The sequence below is a fragment of the Piliocolobus tephrosceles genome, chromosome 14 (genome assembly GCF_002776525.5).
Source record: "Piliocolobus tephrosceles isolate RC106 chromosome 14, ASM277652v3, whole genome shotgun sequence".
Taxonomy (NCBI): Eukaryota; Metazoa; Chordata; class Mammalia; order Primates; family Cercopithecidae; genus Piliocolobus; species Piliocolobus tephrosceles.
In genome coordinates, this window is record NC_045447.1 from 64,715,606 (window position 1) to 64,737,096 (window position 21,491).

Below are 21,491 nucleotides of genomic sequence, written 5' to 3' on the forward strand. Positions count from 1 at the left end.
CATTCTCTTTTGGAGTGACTCAGGTTTTCTGAGAGATGTGGGAGGGGTAAATGCCTAGTCAAGTAAAAACTTAAACTATGTATCGGTCTTATATCTTCCTTCTTAAAAGGTTTCCCCTCCCTCTCCTCCTTCTGACGTGACATTGGGTGCAGGAAGAGGTGGTGTAGGGATGGCTCCTGTCTGAGGACTGCTACCTGGTAGAGGGCCCCATCCTGTTGTCTCTGCATTGGCCTCTCTCCTTGCTGCCTCTGCCACCAAAGGATTTCTGGACTGTTGGTGTGCCTGTGGCCCAAGGACTTGGCATTCTCCACTGGCATTGGTTGGCCCACAGGTTGCTGAGATCCACTTGCCACTCACATTTAATCCCTGTCTCTGCCCTTTGTTACAGGATCATCATGCCAATAAGCTGTCTTTTAAAAAAACTTTTAATTTTGTGATAATTCCAAACTTACAGAAAAAGGGCGAGAGTAACACAGAGAACTTCTGAATGCCCTTAATTCAGTTTTAACATTTTGTCATATTTGTTTTATTACTCTGTATATACACATTATTATGTATTTTCTGAGTCATTTGAGAGTAGGATTTTGCTCCAGAGAAGGTGGTCTAGAAGGTGAACCAAAATCTTTCTAGTGAATGAAGCTTTTGTATTCCTTTCTTTTCTCTGCTTTCTTCCAATTCTTCTTTCTTTCTTTTTTTTTTTTTTTTTGAGATAGGGTCTTCCTCTGTCACCCAGGTTGGAGTGTAGTGATGTGATCACAGCTTACTGCAGCCTCAATCAACCTCCCTGTCTCAAGTGATCCTCCTGCTTCAGCTGCCCGAGTAGCTGGGACTACAGGCATGCACTACCATTCCTGGCTAATTTTTCGTATTTTTTGTAGAGATGGGGTCTCCCTGTGTTGCCCAGGCTGGTCTCAAACTCCTGGATTCAAGTGATCTGCCTGCCTTGGTCTCCCAAAGTGCTGGGATTACAGGCATGAACCACCGTGCCCGGCCTGCATTTCCTGTTGTTGATATTCTTAAAAGAGTATGTCTAGAACATCAGGTAGGCCAGGTGTGACTGGTCTGACTACATGAGAATGATGTTATCCTTCATTTGCTCCTTTGTTTATTTGTTCAGTCAACCAGCACAGTGTTATTGAAGATCGTTACCTGGAAGACACTGTACTAGGTGCTGCGATACAATCCTGCCTTTATGAAGTTTGTACTCTGATTAAGAGATAATTATATTTTTAAGTCTGAGTTAATTAGGCTGGGTGCGGTGGCTCATGCCTGTAATCCCAGCACTTTGGGAGGCCAAGGCAGGTGGATCACCTGAGGTCATGAGTTTGAGACCAGCCTGACCAATATAATGAAACCCTGTTTCAACTAAAAATACAAAAATTAGCCAGGCGTGGTGGTGGTGTGTGCCTGTAATCCCAGCTACTTGGGAGGCTGAGACAGGAGAATTGCTTGAACCTGTGAGGCAGAGGTCACAGTGTGCTGAGGTCCCACTACTGCGCTCCAGCCTGGGCGACAGAACTAGACTCTGTCTCTGAAACAAAAAAAAAAAAGAAAAAGAAAGTTAATTAAAAGAAACTTAGGAAAGATGCTATTTTCCTCATTCTAGATGCTATAGTTTTCTTAATACAACTTAAGTTGTATCAGTATTCATGTTCTGTTGTGTTCATAAATTCATTTAAAATAATTAGCAACTTTTTACCATGTTGTTAAGTCACATCTCTTTTATCCTGTTTTTATTCAGTTAGATTTTTTGGATTCAGATTCAGGAATTTATAATTTATTCTCACTCAGGTATCATCTTTGAGAGCAGGCATGCTATTATTTTGTGTGTTTTAACATCTGATACCATGCCTGAAATATGGCATTCCTAAATGTTTATGGATAAAAATTAAATTTTAGTTTACTAAATATAACTTGTCCACTTAGAGCATTATCTTTTTAAATTATGGTCCATTCACTGCTCTCTTTCCCAGTTTCATTGTTTTGCAGAGATTTTTTTTTTTTGCCTTGCATTCTCTATTTTAATCCCAGTTTCTGATACAAATGTAAAACATATGATAAAGGGAAGTACCTTTTGAGAGAAGCTGTTCAAACAGTTATGAATCTATCTGTTTGAATGAACTTGTCATTCTCCATTTTCCATATAAAGCTAAGGGACACTTGGCAAATATCACATTCACATGGCCCTCATGTGCTGCGTTTTTCTCACCTGCCAAAGATGGGAAACAAGGCTGGTATTAGAGAACTCATGAGAGCGCCATTTCTTAGCTTCCTGTGAGGGCTGATTCCTTCAATAAGGCATGAATCGTAGTTCATTTTAGCAAAGGTAGATGCATTAAGGACCAAATTGAGATGGTAAATGTGCATAAAGTAATAAGTTTGAAAGCAATTCAGGAATATAATAGTAGACCTATTGAAGCATGTTATCAAATGCAGGAAATAGAAAAGATAAAATTAGAAAAACCACATTCAAGAACTGACTTTTTTAAAGTAGTGAAAGCTTGGAAGACTTCTAAAAAGGTCTAAAATAACATGAGAAACACATTGAGTACTGATGTATTCTGAGTTCTTCATGTGGAGAGGGCTAAAAATAATAAATTATACTGTTCTTGCATATTTCTTAGGAGAACTGTTTTGAGTTATGTGTGATATAAAAGGGATGATCAGAGGGTGTTTCCTTAAATTAATATTTGAATATTCCCTTCATGAATATAGACTTAAATTACTCAAAATACATGCTTAACTTTTTTCATGATTGTTAAAATAGTGCATTATCATTTTTGAAAAAAAAAAAACAAACATAGAAAACTACAAAGAATCTAAAGATTACCCACACCCTACAGATAATACTAAGGGTTACAGTTTTGATTGAGGAAGGCTTTGTAAGAAGTCTAAGCATAGATTATTTGGGGAGAAGATTATCTAGTTTATCAATTCGCCAGTTTCTCATTTAATAGAACAGTTATATCCTTGTTGGTGCTTGCCCTTTGGCCTTTTTCAGCTGTTTAGTTTTTCCTTCTTAAGGAACAGGGCCAGAGTGGAGAGAAAAAGTTGAAAGTATATTCCTTTGATTCTGAAAGCACTGGTGACAGGCCTGGCAAAATGGGATTGGAGTTGGCAGTAAGATGATACTTGGGAAGTATCTTTTTATTTTTGGGCTCTTCTTGCTTTCTCATTGTCAGCAGCAGCACCTCCTCTTTCCTCTGATCATTGGCCATGAGAACAGCTCTTTGAGGAATCATCCTTGTGTAGAATTTGGTCTGGCAAACAGTTTTTTTTTTAGTAAGAAAGACAAATGTATTTTATGTAGCCAATAATATTAAGCAGTAGATTTCCAGTGGTGTGTCAGAGTCCTGCATTTCATAATTCTAGTGGATACCATTTTTTATTTTTAAGGTTTTAGATTTGAAGGTGCATGTGCATATCTGTTACATGGGTATATTGCATGATGGTAGGGGATTGAGCTTCCTGTGTACTTACCACCCAAATATTGAACATTATATCTAAAGGGTAATTTTTCAACCTTCACCTCCATCCTCCCTCCCCTCTTTTGGAGTGCCAAGTGTCTGTTATTTCCATCTTTATTTGCATGTGTACCTATTGTTTAGCTTTCAGAAGTGAGAACCGGTGGTATTTGATTTTCTGCTTCTGACTTAGTTTACCTAGGATAATGGCTTCTAGTGCCATTCAAGTTGATTTCAGCTTGATGAAATCAAGCTGCAAAGATGATTTCATTCCTTTTTGTGGCTACATAGTATTCTATTGTGTATATATTCCACATTTTCTTTATCCATTCAACCATTGATGGACACCTAGGTTGGTTCCATGGCTTTGCTATTGTGAATAGTGCTGTGATAAATGTATGAGTGCAGGTGTCTTTTTATATAAAGATTTATTTTCCTTTGGGTAGATACCACGTAGTGGGATTGCTGTCTTGAATGGTAGCGCTATTTTTAGCTTCTTGAGATATCTTCATACTGTTTTCCATAGAGGTTGAGGCAACGTCTGTTCCCACCAACAGTGTACAAGTGTTCCCTTTTCTCCACAGGTAATCCAACATCTGTTGTTTTTTTGATTTTTTAATAATAACCATTCTGACTGGTGTAAGATGATATCTCATTGTGGTTATAATTTGCATCTCTCTGATGATTAGTGATGTTGAGCATTTTTTTTTTTTTTTTATGTGTTTGTTGGCCTCTTGTATTACTTTATTTGATAAATATCTGTTCAGGCCTTTTGCCCAGTTTTTAATGGGGTTGTTTGTTTCTTTCTTGTTGAGTTGTTTGAGTTCCTTATAGATTCTGGATGTTAGTCGTTTGTCGGAGGCATAGTCTGCAAATACTTTCTTATTTTTGAGACAGGGTCTCACTCTGTCACCTGGGCTAAGTGCAGTGGTGTGATCGTGGCTCACTGCAGCCTATGCCTCCCAGACTCAAGTGATCCTTCCACTTAAGCCTCCTTAGTTGCTAGGACTACAGGCATGTGATACCATGCCCAGATACTTTTCGTGTGTTTTGTAGAGACAGGGTTTTGCCGTGTTGCCCAGGCTGGTCTTAAACTTCTGAGCTCAAGTAATCAGCCTATCTCGGCCTCCCAAAGTGCTGGGATTACAGGCATGAACCACCACGCCCAGCCAATATGGTCATTTTAATGATACTGATTCTTCCAGTCCATGTGCATGGGACGTTTTTCCATTTGTTTGTATGATCTGTGATTTCTTTCATCAGCGTTTTGTCATTCTCCTTGTAGAGATCTTTTACCTACTTGGTTAAATGTATTCCTAGGGTTTTTGTTGTGGCTAACATAAATAGCATGCAGTTCTTGATTTGGTTCTCAGCTTGAATATAATTGGTATATAGAAATGCTACTGATTTTTATGCGTCGACTTTGTATCTTGACTTTACTGAAGTTGTTTATCAAGTCTAGGAGTCTTTTGGAGGAGTCTTCAGGGTTTTCTGTCTTTTGGGAGGAGTCTTTGGGGCTTTCTAGGTGTATTATTATGTCATCAATAAAAAAAGATAATTTGACTTCCTTTTTTCCAATTTAGATGCCTTTTATATCTTTCTCTTGCCTGATTCCTTTGGCTCGGACTTCCAGTATTATGTTGAATAAGAGTGGTGAAAATGGGTGTCCTCATTTTTTTCCATCCTTAGGGGAAATGCTTTCAACTTTTCCCAATTCAATATGATGTTCGCTGTGGGTTTGTCACATATGGCTCTTATTATTTTGAGGTATGTTCCTTTGATGCCTGGTTTGTTGAAGGTTTTTTTTTTTTTTTTTATCAGGAAAGCATGTTGGATTTTATCAATTGTTTTTTCTGTATCTATTGAGATGATCATATGGTTTTTGTTTTTAGTTTATTGATTTGCGTATGTTGAACCATCCTTGCATACCTGGAATAAAGCTCACTTGATTGTGATGAATTATATTTTTGATGTGTGTTGGATTCAGTTTGCTAGTATTTTGTGGAGGATTTTTGCATCTGTGTTCATCAGGGGTATTGGTTGGTAGTTTTCTGTTTTTGTTGTGTCGTCTGATTTTAGTATCAGGGTGATACTGGATTTATAGAAGGTGTTATGGAATGACTGCACCTCCTCAAATTTTTTGTAATAGTTTCAGTACGATTGGTAGTAGCTTGTCTTTATATGTCTGGTAAAATTTGGCTGTGAATGCATCTGGTCCTGAGCTGCTTTTTTTTTTTTCCCCAGTAGATTTTTTATTACTAGTTTAATTTCATTAGTTATTATTGGTCTGCTTGGGATTTCTTTTTCCTTCTGTTTCAATCTTGGGAGTTTGTATGTTTTCAGGAATTTATCCATTTCCTCTAGGTTTTCTAGTTTGTATGCATGAAGGAGTTCATAAGGAGTCTCTTATGATTATTTGTATTTCTGTGGTATTGGTTGTAATATCGCCTTTATCATTTCTGATTATGCTTATTTGAATCTTCTCTTTCATTTTCTTGGTTAGTCTAGCTAATGGTCTGCCAATTGGTTTATCTTTTTGAAGAACCGACTTTTCAGTTTGTTGATTCTTTTCTTTTTTTTTTTTTTTTTTGAGACAGAGTCTTGCTCTGTTGCCCAGGCTGGAGTGCAGGGGCCGGATCTCAGCTCACTGCAAGCTCCGCCTCCCGGGTTTACGCCATTCTCCTGCCTCAGCCTCCCGAATACCTGGGACTACAGGCGCCCGCCACCTCGCCCAGCTAGTTTTTTTTTGTATTTTTTAGTAGAGACGGGGTTTCACCGTGTTAGCCAGGATGGTCTCGATCTCCTGACCTCGTGATCCACCCATCTCGGCCTCCCAAAGTGCTGGGATTACAGGCTTGAGCCACCGCGCCCGGCCGATTCTTTTCTTTTTTGAGATGGAGTCTTGCTTTGTTGCCCAGGCTAGAATACAGTGGCATGATCTTGGTTTACTGCAACCTCTGCCTCCTGGGTTCAAGTAATTCTCCTGCCTCAGTCTCCCAAGTACCTGGAACTACAGGCATGCACCACCATGCCCCGCTAATTTGTGTATTTTTAGTGGAGATGGCATTTCATCATGTTGGCCAGGCTGGCCTCAAACTCCTAACAACAGATGATCCACCCGCTTGGGCCTCCCCAAGTGCTGGGATTACAGGCAGGAGCCACTGTGCCCGGCCAGTTTGTTGATTTCTTGCCATTTTTTTTTTTGGTCTTAATCTCATTTAGTTTTGCTCTGATCTTTGTTAGTTCTTTTCTTCTGCTAGCTTTGGGTTGGTTTGTTCTTGCTTTTCTAGTTCCTTGAGTTGTGATGTTAGGTTGTTAATTTGAGGTCTTTCTGTCTTTTTGATGTAGGCATTTAATGCTATAAACTTTCCTCTTAGCACTGCTTTTGCTGTGTACCAGAGGTTTTAGTATGTTATGTCTTTGTTTTCATTCATTTAAAAGAATTTTTTTATTTCTGCCTTAATTTCATTGTTTACCCAAGAGTTGCTCAGGGGCAAGTTGTTTAGGTTCCATGTACTAGTATAGTTTTGAGAGTTCTTCTTGGAATTGATTTCTAATTTCATCCCACTCTGATATGAGAAGATACTCGATATGATTTTTATTTATTTGATTTTATTGAGATGTGCTTTATGGCTGAGTATATGGTTGATTCTGGAGAATGTTCCACGCACAAATGAAAAGACTGTTTATTCCGTGGTTGTTTGGTAGAATGTTCTATAAATGTCTCTTAGGCCCATTTGGTCTGTAACCCAGTTTAAGTCCCGAGTTTCTTTGTTGATTTTCTGCCTCAATGATCTGTCTAGTGATGTCAGTGGAGGTGTCAAAGTCCCTTACTGTAATTGTATTGATATCAGTCTATTCTCTTAGGTCTAGTAGGATTTGTTTGATAAATCTGGGTGCCCCAGTATTGGTTGCATGTATATTTAGAATAGTTAAATCTTCTCGTTATATTGAATCCTTTATCATTATATATGAAATGTCCTTCTTTGTCTTTTTTTACTGTTAGTTGGTTTGAAGTCTATTTTACTTGATGTGAGAATAGTGACTCCTGCTTACTTTTGTTTTCCATTCTCATTTTATGTCTTTTTTCCCCCTTTTACTTTGAGTCTAAAGATATCTTTAGCCAGTAGGTGGGTCATTTGTGGGCAGCAGATGGTTGGGTCTTGTATTTTTTTAAAAAAAAACTAGTTTGCTACTCCGTATCTTTTAAGTGGGGCATTTAGGTCATTTACATTTAGGTTACTATTGATATGTGAGGTTTTATTCCTGTCATAGTGTTGTTAGCTAGTTGTTTTGGAGTTTCAATTGTGTAATTGTTTTATAAGATCTGTGAGCTTTGCACTTATGTGTTCTTTTATGATGATGAGTATTGTCCTTTCATTTCCATGTTTAGAATTCTCTTCAGCATTTCTTGTAGGATAGGTCTTGTGGTGGCAGATGCCCTTAGTATTTGCTTGTCTAGAAAATATTTTCTTTCTTCTTCATTGATGAAGCTTTGTTTGGCAGGATGTGAAATTCTTGGCTGGCATTTTTTTTTTTCTTTAAGGATGCTAAAAATAGACCCCAATCTCTTCTGGTTTGTAGGGTTTCTGCTGAGAAGTTTGCTCTTAGTCAGATGGGTTTTCCTTTGTAAGTGATTTGACCCTTCTCTCTAGTTGCCTTTAACATTTTTTCTTTAGTGTTGACCTTGGATAGTCTGATGACTATATGCCTTGGTGAAGTTCATCTTGCATAGTATCTTGCAGGTATTCTCTGAATGTCTTGTATCTGGATGTTCACCTCTCTAGAAAGATTAGGGAGTTTCCTGAATTATTTCCTCAAATATATTTTTCAGGTTGCTTACTTTTTCTTCTTCCTTCTCAGGAATGCCTATAAGCCATAGGTTTGGTTGCTTTACACAATCCTGTATGTCTGAAATGCTTTGTTCATTTTCAAAAATTCTTTTTTCTTTATTTTTGTTTGGGTTAATTTGAAAGGTTGGTCTTCAAGCTATTTTTTAAAAAATTATTAGTTGGTGATATGAATTGGAGGTCTTTAAGCTCTGAAATTCTTTCTTTTGCCTATCCAGTCTATTGTTAAAACTTTCAACTGTATTTTGAAATTTCTTAAGTGAATTTTTCATTTCCAGAAGTTCTGGGGTTTTTTGTTTTTTTGTTTTGTTTTGTTTTTGTTTTTTAAAGGATATTAGTCTCTTCCTTCATTTCTTGGATTACTTTCATGGTTTCATTGTGTTGATTTTTCAACCTTCTCTTGGATCTCTTTGAGCTTACTTGCAGCCCATACTCTGAATTATTTATCTGCCATTTCTGAGTTTTTATTTGGTTAGGGTCTGTTGCTAGAGAGCTAGCGTGACCGTTTGGTGATGTCACAACATTTAGATTTTTCATGGTGCCAGAATTTTTATGTTGGTTTCTTCTCATCTAGAGAGGCTACTAGTTTTTGTTTTTGAATTTATTTTCATTTAGATAGACTTTTCCCCCATACCCCCCGCCCCGTTTCCACCTCTTCTAAGTGTGTAACTATAGAGTAAGTATGTTGGATAGGGTCTTTTGGGTTCGCTTCTATAGCCCTGCGCAATTCTGTCCGCAGGTTTTATATTGGACTGTGTAGTTTGACTTGGAAGCCAGTAGGTGGCACTTATGGGTAAGAGCCAGTTGCCGTACAAGCAGATGGGTATGTGCTTGTCTTTTATTTACTGTGACGTGCCCTCTGTTTCAGGTGATGAGTTGGACAGAGGAGTGCCTGGTGCCTTGAGGTTCCTGTTCAGGTTTGGGAGGGGGGACATAGCTGGGCAGAACTAGATTCCCTAGCTTGCCCATGAGTATCCCAGTGATGAGTTCAAGCACCAACCCTGGTAGGGGTGACTAGGGGGAGCTCCTGGTGAGATGTGCCAAGGTCTCTGCAGGAGTTGAGAGGGCTGCACTGGCTTGGTGGATACCATTTCGACTCTAGATTACAAACATGGTGGCTTCCAGAGCATATCAGTTGGCCTATCTACACTCACTCCTTTTCTCCCCTAAGGGGAGATTTTAATGTTGATGGAAAAGCTTGAAGGACATATTTTTATTCATTTTTGAAATTTTATTTTATTTTTAAATGTGGACTAGCTTTTATCTCATTGTGCGGGAACATAGCATGTTGTGTTGGATTTATTGGGGAGGTTAAATTTGAATTGGCTCTGCTATCTATGATTTGATTGAGAGAAAAAGTATAAACAAAGATAGCTGTAAGCTTTACACTCGCAAATAGTTCTACCTAGTGATTAAAATTAGAGCAGTATTCAAGGGAAAATAAAAAGATAAGTAACTCAATTAAAAATGGGAAAATAATCTAACAGACATTACTCCAAAGAAGATATACAATTGGCCATTAAGTGCCTAAAAAGATTCTTAACATTATTAGTCGATAAGCAAATGCACACCAAAAACTGCAATGAGATACCACCGTATCTCATGGACAAAAACAAATACTGGCCAAACTGTTGAGAAATTGGGGCTCTAGTACATTATTGGTGGGAATATAAAATCACATAGCCGGCCAGGCATGGTGGCTCATGCTGGTAATCCAAACACTCTGGGAAGCTGGGGTAGGAGGATTGCTTGAGCCTAGGAGTTCAAGGCCAGCTTGGGCAAGATGGCAAGGCACGATTTCTACAAAAAAATAAAAAAATAAAAAAAAAAAAAAAGATCAGAAAAATCACACAACCACTTTGGAAAACAGTCTAGTAGTTCTTCAAAATGTCAAACATAGAGTTACCACATAATGTAGCAATTCCACATACCATATATTTAGCATTCCATAGCAATGCTAGATATATAATTAAGAGAAATGAAAATACATGTCCACACGATAACTTTTTTTTTTTTTTTTTTCCTAAGATGGAGTCTCACTCTGTCACCCAGGCTGGAGTGCAGTGGCATGATTTCAGCTCACTGCAACCTCCGTCTCCCGGGTTCAAGCAGTTCTCCTGCTTCAACCTCCTGAGTAGCTGGGATTACAGGTGCGCACCACCATGCCCGGCTAATTTTTGTATTTTTAGTAGAGATGGAGTTTTGCCATGTTGGCCAGGCAGGTCTTGAACTCCTGACCTCAAGTGATCTCCCCGCCTCGGCCTCCCAAAGTCCTGCTGGGATTACAGGAGTGAGCCACTGTGCCTGGCCAAGAACTTGCACATGAATGTTCATAACAGCATTATTCGTAATGGCCGCAAAAATGCAAATAATTAATATATTATCAACAAATGATTAACAAAATGTGATATATCTATGCAATGGGATAATATTAGGCAATAAAAAGGAGTGAAGTACTGTTACATGCTACCACATGAATGAATCTTGAAAACATGCTAACTGAAAAAGCCAAGCATAAAGACCACACGTTTTATGATTCCATTGATATGAAATGTCCAGAATAGGCAAATCTGTAGACAGAGAAAGTAGATTAGTGGTTGTTTAGGACTAGAGGAGGTAGAGTGGAGAATGAGGAGTGACTGCTGATAGATGGATACATTTGGGTGACAAAATGTTATAAAATGAGATTGTGGTGATAGTCTGTGAATATACTAAAAAACAGTGATTATAAACATTAATTGGGTGAATTCTATGGTCTGTGAAATATGTCTCAATAAAGCTGTTTAAAAACTTAAAGTTAGAGCCGTTAAAACAAGACAGAATAAGGGCGTATATTCCAATGTACTAATAGGTGTAATTGAAGTTCAGTGTGTTACTTTTCGTAGCCTCCAGTATAAAGATTTAGCATGGCTCTTTTGCAGGGGTACATGCTTATCAGTACAGTGTTCAGATATTAAAAGCCTTTATGAAGGAAATAAGAGAAGACCTGAATAAATGTATAAAGATGTGAAGATGCAATATTATAAAGACAACAATTCTCTGTAGATTTCCTAATAATGTAATAAATTCCCAGTCAAAACTCCAGCAGGACTTGCTTGTAATGTTATAATGACTAACTCTGAAATTCATAAACAAGAATGTAGGTGTAATAATAGCAATCTGACAAAAAGAATATTTAATAAAGTAGAGAACTCGCTCCAGTTGGCTTACAGGTCTCAGAAAGCCATGATAATAAAAATGGTGTGACTAGTGCAGAGAGAGGCAAATATGTGATGGAACAAAAGAATGCCCAAAAACAGACCTGCGCACATATGGAAAATTGCTGTGTGTAAGAGACAGCAGAATAATCCAGTATGTCAGAGTATCATAATTATGGAATCAACGCATGTCAATGAGGAAATCAAGCAAGATGGTAAAACTGGTAACAGCATTTGGAGAACTGAGGAAAGAATAAGTGTTGAAATAAGGTTTGTTATGCACTAAACTGGTTAACCTCCAGCAAAGTAATAAAACCATAATCTTACCACACAGAAATTATTTGCATATCTACCAGATTAAAAAATCTACAAGTTAACATAATTTTACAGAGTGTAGGTTTTAATAGTAAATAGAAAGCCAAACAAGATATATACCTCCTAGGGAATTAAATGTTCCTTGGGTGGGCCTGTTGGACAGTGCTCCAAGATGACCTTGAGAGGACATGCAGTCTTCCTTTTGCCGGGTTTCCAAGCTGTTATAACAAGTAGATGAGTTATTTCTTGCTTATGCATGCAGGAAAGAATTAAATGTAGTTCCGACTGTACACAAAATGGATTCTAGATTATACTTGTGTGTTTGCAGTATTATTTTCTCTACTTTATGTATTTGAAGCATTTCTTATTAACAGAATGAGAAAATGCATTCTTAAAACACTAGACAGTACTTTCAATAAATGAGTTAGGTCTATATCTAAAAACATCCTGTTTAATAAAAAATTAGTTTGTGGCATGATATGCTTATTGTGATATTAACATAATCTAGAAATACTATAGAATTTCTGTGACTTCATGTACATGTGTATACAAACATAAAGGACTAGAAGAATCTAAACCTTTATGCCTTAGAAAAGAGGAATAAAATGTAACATTATTTTATTAATAATTATTATATTCTGGTAAATTCAAGTCTGTTGTCTCAAGTAAAGATACAATAATTTTAGCTTTTGTTAACAGATTAATTTAGGCACAGTAATATTTTAGCTAGTTGGTTTGAGCACTGAGTGATTCCTGAATTGAATATCATTAGAACACAAGCAGTTCAGTGTTCTTCCTAAGGAGTGGGAGGGGGAAACTTATGAAGTATTTAAAGAAGCAAGACAAATAAAATATTTGACTGGAACAAGTGGGAAGTTCCTAGTTAGAGGTGAGTTGGCGGTTTCTGATTGGCTAAGCTTAAGTTTCGTTTTGAGTGTTTACATTGAGTTGAGTTTCCATTTGCTTGTATAGGAACCATCTTTGCTGAATGGCCTCCCAATTCATTATTACTATTTTTATTTTTTGAGATAGAGTTTCACTCTTGTCACCCAGGCTGGAGTGCAGTGGCGCAATCTTGGCTCACTGCAACCTCTGCCTCTCAGGTTCAAGTGATTCTCTTGTCTCAGCCTCCCGAGTAGCTGGGATTACAGGCACCCGCCACCATGCCTGGCTAATTTTTGTATTTTTATTAGAGATAGGGTTTCACCTTGTTGGCCAGGCTGTTCTCAAACTCCTGACCTCAAGTAATCTGCCTGCCTCAACCTCCCAAAGTGCTGGGATTATAGGCGTGGGCCACCGTTCCCAGTCTCAATTATTTTAGCACTTTGAAACATATAATATTTACCTGGCACAACAAGTTTATGTTTATATCTAGTGTGTTATGGCATGTCAAATCATTGGGGTAAAAGATGTGGTTTATTTAAAAACAATCTTGGGAAACGTGGCAAAAGATTAGGGAAAAAAATTACACAGCACTATCTTGTACCATCTGTTTAAATTATAAACGAATAAACAAATTACATATTGAAAAGTAAAACACAGGTAAAAGTATGTTATATAATCTTTGTAGAGGGAAGGTTTTTCTAAGTATGCCCTCAAAATCAGAGATGTTAAAGAAAAGAGTGATAGTTATGACTAAGCAAAAATTTCAATATTGGGGAGACTTTTATTAAAGCTAAAGGCAAATGTGAAAAGGGGATATTTTTACCGTGCATTTCAAAGACTGTGTTTCTAGCCCTTGAAAATGAATCTGTAAGTGAACAAATGGGCAAGCACTCTTGCCATATGGGTAGATAGCCTTTTCAGTCAGTCACTTCCTCTTTCCCTGCTTGTAAACGGAGCTGATGGTCACTGCCCAGAGTCTTATTTATGGAAGGGGTACCTGTATTCTCATAATAACAAGTTTTTGTGATGGAAATAACTTGTCTTCTAGTGACATTTCCCCTTACCTGTGGAGTTTTCTTCCCTCCCACCACCCACACCTAACCAGCCTTGCAAGAACAACTTCAGTCTTCCCCTACATGATGTGTAAAATTTAGGGAACTTGATATGTCCAAGATAAAAATGAATGTCTAGTCTAAAATACTAGAGTGCATTGGAAAGTCTGAACTTCCAAATGGGGGGTGGGGGGAACTCCACTTAATTGAGGGCACTGTACTTATTTATTTATTTATTTATTTATTTATTTATTTATTTATTTATTTTTGAGATGGTGTTTCACTCTTGTCGCCCAGGCTGGAGTGCAACGGTGCGATCTTGGCTCACCGCAACCTCTGCCTCCTGGGTTCAAGCGATTCTCCTGCCTCAGCCTCCCCAGTAGCTGAGATTACAGGCATGTGCCACCAGACCTGGCTAATTTTTGTATGTTTAGTAGAAACGGAGTTTCACCATGTTGGTCAGGCTGGTCTTGAACTCCTGACCTCAGGTGATCCAACCGCCTTGGCCTCCCAAAATGCTGAGATTACAAGCGTGAGCCATTGCACCCATTGTACATCTTAGAATTAAAAACAAAACAAAACAGAACACGCACACACACACACACACACAACTTCTCCTCTTTTTTTAATGACTCTGCCATTTTTTTTTTTAATGACTCTGGTTCTTCTCTGTGAGATGTGTACTGTTAAGGTGAGTGGAACTGGAAGGAGATTGGCAATTCTATTGTAATACAGGGCAGGACTTAAATTCTTTCTGGAAGTTTCCTTCTCTGAGTGGACCTGCCCCCATGGTGTGTCTGTGAGATATCTTTGGGTCAATAAACTGGCCTAAGATTCTGCAAGGCAGATTGATCTTCTCCTTCTTTATGTTAGCTTTCTGTGGTGTGTATTTAATGGGAAATTAGACAGTTGATTAAAAATAAAGTACCTTACAAAATACGCACCCTTGCCTTCAGGAATGTATTTTTAGGAAATAATTAGGCAAGTGAGTAAAGGGGCTTATTACAGTAGTTTGTAATGCCAAAACGTTGGGAGTAACCTACATGCCTGAAAATGAGGTACAGGTAACAAATTATCGTATTTCCAGTCAGCAGAATGTTGCAGATGCTATGATAAAGCAACTCTGGATTTATTGAGAAGAAAAAGTTCAGAATAATTCCTGTATGTAATCCATGATAACTGTATATGATAACCCATTATAATACATAGCTTTAATAAAGTTTTATTAAAATATATATAGATTTACTTGGGAAAAAAACCTGGAAGGATATATACAAGATACAATCCTATCTTTGGGTGGAGAGCTGTGGGGTAATTTCAGTTAACTTATTTTTTGTGTACTAGAATGAAAAAATAAGGTTATTAGGGCTGTATTTCAGGAATGTTTGACACATACAGTAGATTTTTGTTACTTGATTTTTAAAATTGATAAATGTATAAAAATAATTGGAAGGCTTGTGTTGTGTAATTGCACAGATGTAGATTTTTCTCACAGGACAAGGAAATAAAAAACCTCACTCTGTCTTTTTAATTAACAGATCTTCTCGCTCAGATATGGCAACAAGCAGCCTTCACTTTGCGTCATGTGATACACAACAGGCATCCAGACAACGCGGAGCATCTACTGTGAACAGGTCAGGAAGGGTTGTGGGCATTCCTGGGGGAAGAGAGGGAAACAGTCCAACCCTTGAAGGAGTAGAATACTGATATTTGCATAGTGCATTGTGTTTGACAAACCAGTGAGGTCAGGAGAGGCCTAGGCAAGTAGAGTGCCCATTTTATAAATCAGGGAAGGAGACACGGTGGCTGCTCAGGGACTCAGTGAATAGGTGGCACTGTTACATGAAAGCAAAATGAAATTCAACTTTGGGGCACAACTCCCTTTCCAGTCTTTTTTGTCTTTAAATATTTTTGGCAGTTATTTTTATTATAAAATAGTAAATCACACTGCCAAACATTGGGGAAAATGGAGGAAAGGACAAACATCAACCATAATGATGACCACTTGAACACAGAATTTTGGTGTATTTCCTTCCAGTCTTTTTCCTAGGCATGTGCTTCTTGATACAGTTGTAACCATAATAGACTTTTTCATCAAATATTATATTATGATTATTTCTTTCTTACATTTTTTGCATAATCTTGGTTTAAAAATACATTTTAAGAAGTGTCCATTGTAGAAAATTCAGAGCTATAGAAAGCACAAAGAGAATGAAATATGTATTACTATAATCCTAATTATTTTTGTGTGCATTCTTTTTCTCTTCATATGTAGAGATACTAAATTTTTTTCTTAATTGGGATCATATTAAATATGCTGTTCGGCAATCTACTTTTTAAAACTTAATATATCACGATATTTTCCTCTTCCATTAGATATTTTTCTGTGATATCATACTTGGTTAATTTTTGCTCCTTTCCAGATCGTTTAGAATTAACAGATTGTCTCTTTGAACATGAAGGTTGTTTTTTGTGAGTTATTAAGGCAGCTCTGTTAAAGCTGTTTTAGTACATGAGAAAGCACTTTTCATCCATCCTTAGAGGTTTATTAAACTTTTAAGATTATACAGCAGATCCTTAGCAGTTTGGATTTTGCATTTGAAATTTCAGCTCTGCATGTGTTCTTTATACTCATGGGTTTGGTAGTTTGTCTTAGGATTCTACTCACGCAATATACAGAAGAGGCTACAGAATGGAGATGAAGTTGAGAATAACTTCTAAGTATCTTAAGGCATTTGTTTTCCATATCCTTTTTTACTGTGTATGTCCCTGCTCATGGAATTTTCTGTTTTCTTCTAAAAGAAGTGCTCTTCCTTCATAGTTATCCTCTAACTCATCCGATAGTTTCCTAAGTAACGACTTTATAATGCTGAGTTTGAAAGCTATAATAAAATAAAAATTACTGAAAGCGATAATAAATAAGGACATGATATGCATAGTCAGCAACAAGCTGCATCTATAGACTGGAAGTCTTTAGCATGCACATAGTCGTTGAAGTGATAAACCACACCTGTATTTCCCAGAGAGACATAACAAAAGAGAAGAGAATGGAGGAAGGAACCTTCGGGAACACAGAACATTGAAGGATGGCTGAGACAATGACAGTTCAAACAAGAGCTACATAGATGTGTGAGAGAGGTAGACTCTATGAGTTGGTGGCCACAGGACAGGCAAGGGACTTGGGGGAGGGGTGAGTTCTGGAATGCAGTCAGCAGAGCCAGGTGTGGCAAAGAGGTCTTCATGGATATGGGTGAAAAAGTATCCTTTGCATTTCATAGTTAGGTCATTGGGGACCTTTAGCTTGTAAGGTTTCAGGGAAGTTGAGGCAGGAGTCAGGCTGCATGGCTAAAGGTCAATGGGAGGTGGGGAAGTAGGGAGAGTGAGCATCAGTTCTTTTTTGAAGCTCTTGCCTATGAAAAGAAGGAGTGGGAGAAGGGTGCGTTAGGAGAGAAAGCAAGATTGAGGGAGTTACCTTTCTTGCTGGTTTTACTTTAAATAGAAATGAATGAGGTTTGTGTGTATTTCTGAGTTGGGAAGGAGTCAGAGAGGAAGAGGTTAAAGCTACATAAAAGGAAGTGGAGGTGAAATATAAGAAATAATTGAGAAGTGTTTTCATGATAGCACAGGTGGGCATCCCTAATCCAAAGATCCAAAATACTCCAGGGAACATTTTTTTTTTTTTTTTTTTGAGTGTCGTGTGAGTCCTCAAAAAGTTTCAGATTTTGGAGCATTTCAGTTTTGGATTTTCACATTAGGAATGCTCAACCTGTATTCACATTTGCAGTTTTCATAGTCTTTTTCTTTTTAAAAACTAAATAATAGACATTCTCACTCTGCCTTTTAATTAATAGGTCTTCTAATGCATGTGTCAAAGCAAGCCCTTATAAATGTAATGTGGAGCAGCCTAAAAGGACACTTGCAAAGTGGAGGAAGCTTGGATGTGGACAAGAAATGTGGCTTTTATGGAGTTAGTCTGAACAGAAAATGATAATGCCATACCTCATATGTTACTCCTTCTGGTACTCCTCACTCCACAAATAGCTATTTGCTTCTTAACACAAAGTTGTGAGGCAGCCAAGGAGGGAGTTTGAGTCACCATTTAACAAGTGAGACACCCTGGGTGTCAAGTGACATAGCCAAGTGCCACGGCCAGGCAGTGGTGGCATTACATCTTGATGCTCCACCTTCTCATTTCTGGGCCGGTGCACGTTTAAGAACCTCATTTGCCTCCTTGCTTATAATCCCTTTCACTTGTTTAGTCTTACAAAGTGTTTTGACAACCATGGTTTCTTTTGATTCTCCCTCCAACCTTGAAAGAGCCAAGAGAGAATCTTCCCACAAATGGATCCTCATGTCCAGAGAAGTACATGATCAGCTAAAATGCCTTGTCACTCTGAAATTCTTGGAGTTAGAATTTCCTGCCAGTGTGCTTTCAGGTCACCAAAGTGACAAACTTTAAGATATTTGACAGTTTTGTGTTCATCACTTCAAATCTGTTTAGAAACTAGTTGTTGAAACAACTGTGTTAAGGTCACTTTGGAAAAGTGAGGAAAGACTCGGCACACTGGCCAGAGCTTTGTCATCACTTTACTTTCTCCTCTTACCACATCTCTTTGTTGGAGGTGGGAGACATATTGTTGGCTCATCAAATATGTATTTTTCCATAGGAAACAGGCTGAACACAAGGTTGCTCAATTTACAGTCTCTAAGTTAAAGTGTGTCTTTTTGATTTACTTGAGAAAGTCATAAAAACAGAACACAGGGGTCTAGGGCCTCAGAATTAAAGGAACGGAGAGAAAACCTTTCATAGACTTCTTTATACTTTACTTACCAAGCCTAGATATGTCAGCCCAGTGTGGGTACAGAGTGTTGGTAGCTTTAGTTACCAAATCAAGGTTGGCATTGGGATATCCCAGAATTACATAGGGAGTTCTTCTGGCTGCTCAGGAGACTGAGTTCCAGAGACTGGTTTAGTGGGATGAGGTGTCCACATGGCTCAATCATGAAGGTTATGGCAAAATGTTGGCCAAGGGCTTGTAAGAGAAGAGGGTGACTCTCCCTTGGATTGGTTAGTAAAGAATTCAGGGTAGAGGGAGTTGTTTAATGAGTATGGAGTTTCAGTTTTGCAAGATGAAAAAGTTCTAAAGATTGAAGTGATGAACCACACCTGTTTGGTTCACACAGCGTGAATGTACTTAACACCACTGAGCTGTGTGCTTTAAAATGGTTAAGATGATAATTAATTTTATGCTATATATATTTTACCACTATTAAAAAAAAGAATGCAGGAGAGATTGCCCAGCTGTTGTTACATAGAGTTAAGTCTAGCTTTTACCGCCTTTGTGTTAGAAGAGCGCCAGGTGTATTTTCCATGCCATTACCACATCTATACCATTCCCTCTCAGAGCAATCCTTCTTAGTTTAGCAACTACAACAACAAAAACCCTTGACTGAGCTCGGGAAAGCCAAGGCAAGTTTTTGGGAATACATCCCACCTTCTCACTGTACTTATGTTACCCTGTCCTGCTTCTTACTAATTCATTTAGCCTTCGCCTAATGATCTGGCTTAGTTGCTTAACCAGAATAGTCACCAGTGTTTGCCAAGAAGTCGTTTCAAAATAAGTTATTTTTATTAGAGACATATTGGGCAATGTAAAAGTAGTACCATATGTAACAATGCAATACTAAAAAGCAGCTTATTATAATTGTGCTTTTTAAAAAAATCAGGATAGCAAGGAGGGGCATTAAGGTATAATAATTTAAATGAATTTATATATCATGTTTTGGTTATATAGACTAAGTCCTTTTTTTAAAAAAAGAACAAAACCCAACTCTTTCTGTTAATTAACAGATCTACTAAAGTAGACATAACTTGAAGCACTGTGGCACCACAGGGGTGGCTCTGGGTCAGAACTCTGCTATTCTGGGGCCTAGACGCAGAGACCCCTGGCACCCAAGGCCTCATTTCTGATGCCATTCTCTGACAAAAGAAACCAAGGCTCCTGGCTGATTCCAGCACCAGGGCTGGGAAAGTACAAGATGAACCTAGAAGATCTTGTGCCAGAAAGTAAAGAATTGCTGGAAAAAAGGACAGGGCTTGTCGAAAGAACACGGGAGCAACATAAAGGAGCTTCCAATGGCCAAATCTGGGGCAATGTGAGGAAGAAAATAAATAATGACTGTAATGAGTTATATAGTCCACAGAATCAATTAATATTGATGTGTTTATAGTATATAAATAATTGGGTAAACATGTCAGTGGTGGGAGGGAGAGCTCTTCCCTATTCATTCTGACGGATGTGGAAGAAATGACGGGAACAGAAAATTGCTGTTTGACAAACCACAATGGTAATGGGTACAGACAAGAACACTCCATGGACACTAAAGTTAGGGGGCAATGTGTGTTGTGAAATGGGGTATCTGCAGAGTCTTGAGAACCTCCCCTGAAGATGCTTAGTGACTCCCAAGGGAACAGCAGTAACCTCACATTAGAGACCACCCTAGCTATGTGGTCGTCACCAGAAACAAGCTGTGCATGCAGTTCATAGCCCTGATACCATGCACTGAGAACACGGCATCACTGCTGTGGTTTTCTTGCCCATAATGTCTCTTGTCCAAGTACTAACCAGACATGACCCTGCTTAGCTTCCGAAATAGACAAGATTGGGTGTGTTCAGGGTGATATGGCCATAGACTGTTGCCCAAAAGGTGTAGCCTGAATCTGATCATAAGGAAACATCAGACAGACCAAAGGGCAGTGCTACAAAATAATTGCCAGCACCCTTCAAAAGTGTTATGTAAGATGTTATCTAGGGGAACTGGGTATACAAACTCTGTCCTATTTTTCCAGCTTTTTGGAAGCCTGAAATTATTTGGAAATGAAAAGAAAAAAAAATCTCTGCTTCCCCATTTGAGTCTGAAGGATAAGCCCACTATTCACATGAGGAGAGAGCAGGCACTTTTATTCTTTCATAGATGATAATATTTACATCATTCCTTTTAGTGCATTACGTAGTTGCAGTTTTACCTTTCACATCTGCATTTTTATCTTCTCTGATGCTCATAACAGCAATGTTAATAGTACCTGTTGGGTGGATATTGTCGTATCCTCATCCTTTTCATAGCTGAGGAAACAAAGACTTGGAGAGGTTAATGACTTTCTTGGAAGTCTTGCCATCTAACATAGCCCACTGTAGACTATGAGCTTATTGGGGTCCCTCCTCTCCCTTGGATAACTAATGAGAAATGGTAACAGGAGTGTCTGTAGTCTGGCTGTCCAGTCACAGTTGCTTCTGAGCTTCTGAACACCACACAGCTGAATTGTAGTAATGCCTGAGACTTCTTGCCCTGGAGCTCTTGAGGGCAGGGAGATCTGGAGTCCACAGGTGCAGGGGACTTGGATTTGGATTTGCTTGCAAAAGAACCCTGGATACTTCCACACAAATTAGTAAAAGTCTCTGAAGAGTAAACTTGTCCGCCCATCATTCTGTGCATACAGATTCTAAGTGTTTAGTTCTCTCTTTGGAAAAAAGGTTCCTTTTTGGCCTAAGTTGAAATATTGATGCAAGAGTCAGGCCTATGGAGATCAAATTCATAGCTTCGTTATTCACAAAGACTGTGTTGGAGGTTGTATTACAGCTTAGATGCATGGAAAAATGGGCTTCTTTTTGACATAGCCCTGAATGGAATTTCAGCCCTAAATCACAGGCCTCCCTTGTGAGGGTCATG

The 21,491-nt window shown here is 38.3% G+C and overlaps 1 protein-coding gene across 2 annotated transcripts in view; it reads left to right on the forward strand.

Annotated features, from left to right (window-relative positions):
- TTC39B (tetratricopeptide repeat domain 39B) overlaps nucleotides 1-21,491 on the forward strand; it is a 135,804-nt gene that overhangs the window by 58,456 nt on the left and 55,857 nt on the right. For both annotated transcript variants that reach the window (XM_023213118.3, XM_023213119.3), the window contains exon 3: nucleotides 15,302-15,397. In XM_023213118.3, the coding sequence (XP_023068886.2) occupies nucleotides 15,302-15,397 (96 nt within the window). The remainder of the gene's footprint in view (nucleotides 1-15,301; nucleotides 15,398-21,491) is intronic.